The sequence below is a fragment of the Anolis sagrei genome, chromosome X (genome assembly GCF_037176765.1).
Source record: "Anolis sagrei isolate rAnoSag1 chromosome X, rAnoSag1.mat, whole genome shotgun sequence".
NCBI classification, from domain to species: Eukaryota; Metazoa; Chordata; class Lepidosauria; order Squamata; family Dactyloidae; genus Anolis; species Anolis sagrei.
In genome coordinates, this window is record NC_090034.1 from 21,289,546 (window position 1) to 21,300,026 (window position 10,481).

At 43.7% G+C, this 10,481-nt stretch overlaps 1 protein-coding gene across 1 annotated transcript in view; it reads left to right on the forward strand.

Moving 5' to 3' along the window:
• The window catches only part of RAB26 (RAB26, member RAS oncogene family), a 95,563-nt gene extending 85,441 nt beyond the window's left edge, over positions 1-10,122 (forward strand). Inside the window, exons 6-9 of the mRNA XM_067473712.1 lie at positions 3,407-3,472; positions 4,809-4,865; positions 5,348-5,424; positions 6,748-10,122. Of these exons, the coding sequence (XP_067329813.1) occupies positions 3,407-3,472; positions 4,809-4,865; positions 5,348-5,424; positions 6,748-6,850 (303 nt within the window). The 3' untranslated portion in view covers positions 6,851-10,122. The remainder of the gene's footprint in view (positions 1-3,406; positions 3,473-4,808; positions 4,866-5,347; positions 5,425-6,747) is intronic.
• Positions 10,123-10,481: the final 359 nt, after the last annotated feature.

Here is a 10,481-nt window from a genome sequence, read left to right on the forward strand (position 1 = left end):
CTGGGAAAGAAAGGTGATCTGTGTATGAGATGAAGAAAGGAAGGAAAGGCAAAAAAATAGGAAAGAAAGAAACGGAATAAAAATAAAGGAAAGGAGAAGGGAGGGAGGAGAACGAAAGAGAACAAAAGAACAGAAAAAAGAAAAGAGGCAGGGGAAAGAAAGAGAAGAAGGAAAGGAAAGGAAAGAAGGGCAAGTGGAGGAAAAAGAATGAAAGAGAAGAAGGTGGGAAACAAAGAGAAGGAGAATAAAAGGAGGGTAAAGAAAGAAAGGGAATGAAAGTAAAGGAAATGAGAAGGGAGCGAGGGGAAAAAGAAAGAATGAAAGAGCAGAACAAGGGAGTGAGGAGGGGAAAGAGAAGAAGGGAAAGAAAGGCAAAGAAAGAAAAGAAGGGAATGAAAGGAAAGGAAAGGAGAAGGGAGAGAGGGGAACAAAAGAGAATGAAAGAGCAAAAGTAGGGAAGAAAAAAGAAGAGAGAGGGGGGAAAAGAAAGAGAAGAAGGAAAAGAAAGGAAAAAGGGGAGAGGAGGCAGAAGAAAGAGAATAAGGAGGGAAAGAAGGGAAAAGGGAGAAGAGAAAGAGTGAGAAGAAAGGAAAGCAAAGAAACAAGAGAGAGAGGAAGGGAAAGAAAGCGAAAGAGAAGAAGAAGAGAAAGAAAGGAAAGGGGAAGGAAGGGAAAGAAAAAGACAATGACAGAAGGAGGGAAAGGAATAAAAGAATGGAGAAGGAGAAAGAAAGAAGAAGAGGGGAGAGGAAAGAAAGAATGAAAGAGAAGAAGGAGGGAAAGGAATAAAAGAAAGGAGGAAGGAGAAAGAAAAGAAAGGAGAAGAGGGGAGAGGAAATAAAGAACGAACGAGAACAAGAAGGGAAAGAAAGGAAAGGAGAAGAAAAGGAGGGGAAAGAAAGAGAGGACGAAATAGAGGAAGGGAAAGAAATAAAAGGAGAGAGGAAGGAGAAAGAAAGGAGAGGGGAGGAGAAAGAAAGAACGAAAGAGAACAAGAAGGGAAAGAAAGAAGAGGAGGAAAGAAAGGAGAGAAGGAAAAAAAGGGAGGACAGGAAAGGAACAAGGAGAAAGTAGGCGGATAGCAATCCCAAGGACAGCCAACGTTGCCACCATTTCTGCACACTTTGGAAGACGTAGTTTCCTGGAAGCAAAAATAAATGTTTCCATGAGCCCTACAAAAAAAATTGTTCCTTTGCAAAAGCCCTTTGGCTTTGTAATGGCCTTCGCAATGGCTCCTCGGTGTGCTTGTGCATGAGCCTTTTTCCTTGCATGTGCGCCGGGTGCGGGATGTGCTCCGGGAAGCTCTCGTTGACATGAAGGGAACATTTGCGTTTGCTTTTATAGATTGACGCCTTGCTTAATGCATTTCTCTTCCCCGCCGAACGGCACAATAAAACACCGGAGAGCCTCCTCCGCACACATTAAGGAAACATTACCAAGAAGAACAGCCACCCGTCGAAGCAGAATCAATCCAGCAGGACAAATAAGGAAGACAGGCTTTCCAAAGAGAGATCATTCTCTTGAAAGGGCTAGGCTGTCTTCTGCCATAGAACTGCACTGGAAGACCTAGAGATTGCAAGAGAAAATACCTCTCTAGGCATTTCTTGGGCTTCCAGCATGACTTTATGGCCTCGTAGTTTCGGAGTCATTCGGAACAGTGGCATTTTGGCAAAATGTTTACGGAAATTAATCACATTTCTATCTGGGAAGGGTGGAAACATCATCAAAGGAATGTCTATCGGGAAAAAGAAGAAAGGAGAGGAAAAGAGAAGAATGGCAGAGAGGAGGAGGAAGAAAGGAGGGGAATGAAGGAAAGTGAAAGACAGGACAAGGCAGGAAAAGGAAAGGAAGGGGGAAAAAAGAGGAAAGAGGAGAGGAAAAGAGAGGAAAGGGGAACAAAGGGAAGTAAAAGACAGGAGAGGAGAGGGAAAGAAAGAAGAGGGGAAAGGAGAGGAAACGTGCAAAAAAGGAGGCGAGGAAGGAAAAGAAAGGAGGGGAAAGAAGGAAAGTAAAAGATAGGACTAAGCAGGAAAGGGAAAGGAAGAGGAAAGAAGAGGAAAGAGGAGAGGAAAAGAGAGGAAAGGGGAATGAAGGGCAGAAAAGACAGGAGAGGAGAAAGAAAGAAAGAAAGAAAGAAAGAAAGAAAGAAAGAAAGAGAAGAGGGGGAAAGAGGAAAAGTGCAAAAAAGGAGGAGAGGAGGGAAAGAAAGGAGGGGAATGAAGGAAAGTAAAAGATAGGACTAAGCAGGAAAGGGAAAGGAAGAGGAAAGAAGAGGAAAGAGGAGAGGAAAAGAGAGAAAAGGGGAATGAAGAGAAGTAAAAGACAGGAGAGGAGAAAGAAAAAGAAAGAAAGAAAGAAAGAAAGAAAGAAAGAAAGAAAGAAAGACAGACAGACAGAAGAGGCGGGAAAGAGGAAAAGTGCAAAAAAGGAGAGGGGGAAAGAAAGGAGGGGAATGAAGGAAGGTAAAAGATAGGACTAAGAAGGAAAGGGAAAGGAAGAGGAAGGAAGAGGAAAGAGGAGAGGAAAAGAGAGGAAAGGGGAATGAAGGGAAGAAAAGACAAGAGAGGAGAGGGAAAGAAAGAAGAGAGGGGAAGGAGAAGAAAAGTTCAAAAATGAGGGAAAATAAAGGAGGGGAACAAAGGAAAGTAAAAGACAAGATGAGGCAGAAGAGGGAAAGAAAGGAAGGGAAAAGGAGATAAAAGAAGAGAGGAAAAGAGAATTAAGGGAACTGGAAGACATGAGAGGAGAGGGAAAGAAAGAAGAGAGGAAAAGGAGAAGAAAAGTGGAGAAAGGAAAAGAGAAAAAAGGGGAACGAAGGACACTAAAAGCCACGAAAGGAGAGGTGGGGGAAGAAGGAAGGTAAAAGGAAGGAGAAGAAAGAAGAAAGAGATGGAGAAAGAATGGAGGGCAAAAGAAAGGAGCACGAATGACAGGACAGAAAAAGAGGAGGGGAAGAAAGAGAGGAAAGGAAGAGAGGAAAAAGAAGGAAAATTGGGAGGAGAGGAAAAAAGAGGTAAGAAGAGGATAGAAAAGAAAGGATGAAAAGGAAAAGGAGGGGGAAGGAAAAGAAGAAGAAAAAAAGGAGAGGAGTGGAAAAGTACAGAGGGAGAAAGGATAGGAAAAGAAATGATAGGACGAAAGGACCAAGGAAGGGAAAGAAAGAGCCGAGTTACTCCTTGATTAATAAGGTGCTACCTATAGTTTCAGTATTCTTTCGAATGAGGAGTTTTGGGTTGTCTTTACTCATGCATTTGATGCTGTGTTTGTTTGTTGTGCAATGCCTTGGAAACTCAGTTGGGTTGGGAGGCAAAGAAGCCAATGCCTTCCGCAAACTTTCCCTAAATCATCACAACACAAGGCTCCTCCTTTGCAGCCTTTACTCCGTCCTCTTCTCTTCCCCTCCTAGGCCTGGCTGACCGAGATCCACGAATACGCCAAGCAGGACGTGGTGCTGATGCTGCTGGGGAACAAGGTGAGTGGACCTCCCTCCTGTCCCAGTTCACAAAATGCATTGTTCAATATGTTGTCGGAGGTTTTCGTGGCCAGAATCACTGGGTTGTTGTGAGTTTTCTGGGCTGAATTGCCATGTTTCATTAGCACTGTCTTCTGATGTTTCACCTGCATCTATGGCTAATGGCATCTTCAAAGATTCTGTTGCAGGTGGGGCAAATGGATAGTATATGTACCTGTGGAATAATGTCCAGGATGGGGGAAAAAATGTTTGTCTGTTTGAAGCAAGTATGAATGTTGCAATTGGCAAGCTTGTTTAGCATTGAGTAGCCTTGCAGCTGCTCAATCAGTGAGGGTATCTGCATAGAGGTAGCTTGGCTGTTGTTGCCTGGAGGAATCCTCTGTTTGAGAGGTGTCTGAAGTTCTCCTGTTTCTGAGTAGTGTTCAATACTGTTGTGATTCTGGTGGGGTTTTTTTTAAATACTGGTAGCCAGATTTTGTTCATTTTCATTGTTTTCTTTTTTCTAGATTTTGTTCATTTTCATTGTTTCCTTCTTTCTGTTGAAATTGTCCACATTCTTGTGGATTTCAGTGGTTTCTCTGTGTAGTCTGACATAATGGTTGTCAGAGTTGTCTAGAATTTCTTAAGTAATATTCTGTGTCCAGGTTGGTTCATAAAGTGCTCTGCTATAGCTGACTTCTGTGGTTGAATTAGTCTGCACTGCCTTTCATCCAAACAAAGGATGCCTCCAGGCACCAGAGGCTAGGCTACCTCTATACAGATACCCTCCCTGATTGACTTTGCAGCTTCATGGCTACTCAATGCTATTTAAAATTGCCAATTGCAACACTCACATTTGCTTCACACAGACAAAGGTTCTTTTTCCCACCCTGGACATTATTCCACAGCTGTATATACTCCCCATTTGCCTCACTTCCAACAGACCTCTGAAGATGGCATTAGCCACAGATGCAGGCAAAACGCCAGGAGAGAATGCTACTGGAACATGGCCATAGAGCCCAAAAACTCAGAGCGACCCAATGCATTGTTTGCCGGATCCATCCCATCCAGAGCAATCCATTTGGCTCCCAAAATATACCTGGATTCTACATTTCATCTAAACATTAGGAAGAACTTCCTGACTGTGAGAGCCGTTCAGCAGTGGAACTCTCTGCTCCGGAGTGTGGTGGAGGCTCCTTCTTTGGAAGCTTTTAAACAGAGGCTGGATGGCCATCTGTTGGGGGTGCTTTGAATGCAGTTTTCCTGCTTCTTGGCAGGGGGTTGGACTGAATGGCCCATGAGGTCTCTTCCAACTCTATGATTCTGTGATTTCAGCTACTATTTTTGTCATTTCCAGGTGGACTCAACCCAGGAGCGGGTGGTAAGGCGAGAAGATGGAGAGAAACTAGCCAAGGTACAAGAGCCACATTTTGATCCATTCTTTTTTTATCCCTTCAATTATCTTCCTCTTCTTTCTCTTTGTTTTTATTTTCTCTCTCCTTTCTTTAACCTTCCCCTTCCTTACTTTCTCCATCTCCTTTCTCTTACCTTCCGCGTCTCCTTTCTTATCTCCTCCTCCTTCCTGATCTTCTCCTTCCTTCTCCATCTTTCTCCTCCTCCTTTTGCCTTTTTCTCCTTTTGTGTCCCCCCCAAATATATCGGTAGCATCAGAACTGCAGTTTCATTTACCAAAAGTATATCCTACATTCTAGGTCTTCCAGGAGATTATGTGCTATACTCTCATAAACGTCACCATTGAATTGTGCTGGAAGGCCTAGACTTGGGGGCTTCGAATGAGGGCTCTGGGGGTCTTTCCCCTTCTTGCCCCACACATAGAGGTGACATAAGGAAGGCACTGAATGATGCTCTTTTTCCTGTGTCTCTGTGCCTTTGAAGGAGTATGGTGTGCCCTTCATGGAGACCAGCGCCAAGAGCGGCTTGAATGTCGACTTAGCCTTCACAGCCATCGCCAAGTAAGACATTACTTTTGAAACTTTAATCTGTTCAGCAGTGGAATATTCTTCCTTAGCATCTGCTGGAGGCTCCTTCTTTGGAGGCTTTTAAGCAGAAGCTGAATGGCTATGCCAGGAAGGATTGGATTGTGTCTTAATGATAATAATAATAATAATAATAATAATAATAATAATAATAATGATGATGATGATGATGATGTCTCCTCCTCTGGAGGTGTCTTAAGCAGAGGCAGAATAACTGTTGGGAGAGCTTGGATGGCATCTTCCTTTCTAGCAGAAAGGGGTTGGATTGGATAACCCCAGGGGAGCCTGCTCCCAACTCTAGGATTCAATTGCCGTCATCTATGAAAATTTCCTTCTCTTGAGTTCTTTCAGCAGAGGTTGGCTGCCATCTGTCGGAAGGGATTAGATTATGTCTTTATTTATTTATTTATTTATTATTTATTTATTTCACAGTTTTGTATACCGAGCTTCTCAACCTCGTTGAGGGACTCAGCCCGGTTTACAGCCATAAAAACATATACATTCATTAAAATATCATATATCACAAATTACACATCAACTTTAAAATACACTAAATATAAAACTACAGTGGTCAGTCGTCCTATTAAGATGGATCTATATCCACTTCCACCCAGAGTCCTATGGTGTTGTCTCATTCCTCGAAGGCCTGACTCCACAGCCACGTCTTCATTCATGGCAGAAAAGGGTTGGACTGGATGACCTTTGGGGTCTCTTCCAACTCTAGGATTCAATAATAAATTAATAAATAATGGAGTCTACTTAGGCTGGATGGCCATCTGTCAAGAGGGCTTGGATGGTGTCTTTCTTCCTGGCAGAAGGGAGGATGGACTGGATGACCCTTGAGGTCTCTTCCAACTCTAGGACTCAACAATAACAACAACAACAATAATAATGGAGTCTACTTAGTCTGGGTGGCCATCTGTTGGGAGGATTTGGAGGGTGTCTTTCTTCCTGGCAGAATGGGGGTTGGAATGGATGACCCTCGGGGTCTCTTGGATTTAATAATAATAATAATAATAATAATAATAATAATGGAGTCTACTTAGGCTGGATGACCATCTGTCAAGAGGGCTTGGATGGTGTCTTTCTTCCTGGCAGAAGAGGGTTGGACTAGATGACCTTTGGGGGAACCCCTTCCAGTTGTGTGATCCTTAACATTTTCTTCTGGTTGTGCCCCACTTCCCCCCCCCCCCCAAGTGTGAGAGAGTGACATGCACCCAAAGCGGGGAGGGGGTTCTTTCCTGCCAAGTGCCCTTTCTTCTATCCCTGGGAGACCTTTTATGGCTGCTGTCTTTGCAGGGAGCTGAAGCACCGGTCGCTGAAGCTGCCCCACGAGCCGCGCTTCAAGCTCCACGACTATGTCAAGAAGGAGGTGAAGGGCGCTGGTTGCTGCCGGTCGTAAACCCTGGTGGTGCATCATGTACAGAGACTCGCAACGTGCGCCGTCTGCCCCACTCCTCTGTTTCTCCTTTGTGTCTTGTCCTTCCGTCCGTCTGTCTGTCTAGGTGGAAAAGGGGACGTGGGGAAGCAGGTGGGGTGTGCTGCCTCTTTTCAGAGCAGCCAGGTAAATATCATTTTTAAAAGAAGACTATTGCGTCCTATGCGCATTGCACACAATACTAAAACAAATGGGGTTTTTGCACACTTCCCATTTGTTTCTGCTGCGTTTTCTGGTGGATTGGGAATCTTGTCCCTTTTGCTTTCCTTAGTGTCTGTTTATTCCCCAGCGATTTCCGTTTCGGGATTTGCACAAACCCCTAAAAATCTGGCATTGATTGCCTTTTAAAACTTTGTTTTTAACATTGTGATGCGTGCCAAACTATGTCTCCCATCACCCGAAGCAAGAAAGGAGGGCAGAATTGCTATATATTTTTTGGCTTTTTGTTTTAGCTGGCTGTGCTCTCAGTCTGTGGGAGAGAAGCCTATAATAGCCAAGCCATTTAAGGCTTGGTTTGGAGGGGTTTCGTCCCTGAAGCCAAAGGCTTTGGATGTGCAATGCAGAGAAAGCTCTTTTTTGTATATTTGAAATAACTGTATTTTTAAATACATCTTGCACCATTCAGTTCTCTATAACCTTTTTGCTGCAGCTCTTGTGGTTGTCCTTGGATATTGGAGCGCCTCTCTTTTAAAAATATATATTTCTGAAGCCTTGTAAGAGGGAAATAACCAAATTATCTGTTTGAAAAAGTGCAGGAAGTGAAATAAAACAAAGCAAAGATGAGGAATGAACTGGGAAGATGGCTAAAATATAGTTTTCCCTTTCCTTGAAAAGATATTTCAAAAAGCCATGCCTGGATTTTGCTGCAGTATGAAAATCACATCCCTGTCTCAGTCTTGTTTTCTTTCTGGAATTATTATCATCATCATCATCATCTCCATCTCTCTAAAAAGGAGACTCAAAAGTATCTTTTCTGATGAAACTTTGGAAAGACTTCCGGTTCATTTACTATTTAGTAGACCTGGCATAACTGTTTTGCCCCTCAATAAAGGGAAGAATACAACAACGGAGCAAAAGTGAATGTATTCCAAGTGCTTTGCACACTCAGACGTGCTCTAAATGTATATTTCATATAAACTCTTAGTTACGTTAGGCTCTCCTCCCTGATATGTAGGTCTCCTCTGTGCGCTAATTATTATCATTAACTATTTCTACCCCGCATTTCTCCCCATAGACTCAAGGCAGCTTACAATTATTATTATTTGATACTCAACAAGATTAATGCACAGCAAACAAAATCACTATGCTGGCTTTTGTATTGGATCACATGTCGGACAGTGATCTAGGACAGTGATTCTCAACCTGTGGGTCCTCAGATGTTTTGGCCTTCAACTCCCAGAAATCCTAACAGCTGCTAAACCGGCTGGGATTTCTGGGAGTTGTAGGCCAAAACACTTGGGGACCCACAGGTTGAGAACCACTGGTCTAGGACTATGTGATGTATTGAGTAGGGTGGCCTTTTGCAGCTGACAAATGGTGATTTTGTCTGTGTCGATTGTGTTTAAGTACAGGCCAAGGTCTTTAGGCACTGCACCCAGTGTGCCAATCATCTTTGAGATCTCCTTGACAGGCTTGTGCCAGAATCTTTGCAGTTCTATCTTTAAATCCTCATATCATGTAAGTTTTTCCAGTTGCTTCTTGTCAATTTTTGCTGTTTCCTGAGATTGCAACATCGACGATCCATACTTTTTCCCATGATTGTAAGGTCAGGAGTATTGTGCTCCAAAACTCTCTGTCAGTCTAAATTTGGAAGTCCATCATCATCATCGTCATCATCATCAGTGCCCTGCATTTCTCCCCATGGAGACTCAAGCTGGTTTACAATTATTAACTTCATTCCTATCTGACATTTCTCCTCCCATAGGCACATAAAGCAGCTAGCAATTATTATTACCCTGCATTTCTCCCCATGAGGACTCAAGGCAGTTTGCAATTACTATTAGTATTATCATAGAATAGAATCATAGAATCAAAGAGTTGGAAGAGACCTCATGGGCCATCCAGTCCAACCCCCTGCCAAGAAGCAGGAATGTTGCATTCAAATCACCCCTGACAGATGGCCATCCAGCCTCTGTTTAAAAGCTTCCAAAGAAGGAGCCTCCACCACACTCCGGGGCAGAGAGTTCCACTGCTGAATGGCTCTCACAGTCAGGAAGTTCTTCCTCGTGTTCAGATGGAATCTCCTCTCTTGTAGTTTGAAGCCATTGTTCCGCATCCTAGTCTCCAAGGAAGCAGAAAACAAGCTTGCTCCCTCCTCCCTGTGGCTTCCTCTCACATATTTATACATGGCTATCATATCTCCTCTCAGCCTTCTCTTCTTCAGGCTAAACATTACCTTTATTTCTACTTGACATTTCTCCCATAAGGACTCAAGGTGGTCCCAGTGGTGATTGGCACACTGGGTGCAGTGCCTAAAGACCTTGGCCTGCACTTAAACACAATCTGCACTGACAATGTTACCATCTGTCAGCTGCAAAAGGCCACCCTACTGGGATCTGCACACATTATTTGCTGATACATCACAGAGTCCTAGACCCTTGGGAAGTGTCCAACATGTGATTGAATACAACAGCCAGCAGAGTGACAAGGTATGGTAACAGTTGAGATACAGTCAAGTAAAGTAGAATTGAAACGATATTGAAAATAAAATGTCCTCCCCAGCAGCCTGCCTTTTGTCCTTCCCACGGCACAGAAGGAACTTAAATTCTTTGCGGAAGTCAATCGTAATGTGAATAAAGGCTACTCTCCAGGCCGGGCTTGCCTTCTCGCTGCCCCACTTGTTTCCTAAGGAAGGCCATCTCCTTGCTGCATGTCCCATTGCTCTCTTAGACCCCCAAGCCTCACCTGGAGACCTATTAATTGGGAGGAACCAGTGAAGGGCATCCTCTTCCCTGGGCTTTTGGATCCAAGGAAGGCGAACCTTTCCCAGCCAGATTCTGATCCCAATCCCTGGTTCCTCCAAGCTTGGCTTCTGCAAATCCCATTTTAGGATAAAGCCTCGTCTTTCTCTGCCAGGAGTTTTGTTTTTGTACATTGGGCTTTGACTGCCACCTAGAGGCCTCCAAAAGCACCTTCAGGCACCGTGTGTTCCTTGTGTACTATCACACTGCAGGCGCTGTTTATAGCTTTTTTTGTTCCTCTTAATAAGAATAATAAAGATTTGTTTTCTAAAATGACTTGCTCCTGTCTCTTTAAGTGCCGAGAAAAGAAAGCGAACCACATTTTCATACAAAACCGTCAGGCTCAAGCAAAAGTCTGGAAAGGTATGATGCCCCACTCCTTGTTATGATTGGGTGCCTTCAGCTCTAAATTATCATTATGTTTGGGTTGCTGTGAGTTTTCTGGGCTGTCTGGCATCCTCAGAGGTTGTGAGGTCTGTTGGAAACAGGCAAGTGAGGTTTATATATCTGTGGAATGTCCAGGATGGGAGAAAGTACTCTTGTCTGTTTGTGGCCATTGTGAATATTGCCATTGGCCAGCTAGATTAGCATTGAATGGCCTTGCAGCTTCAAAGCCTGGCGGAATCCTTTATTGG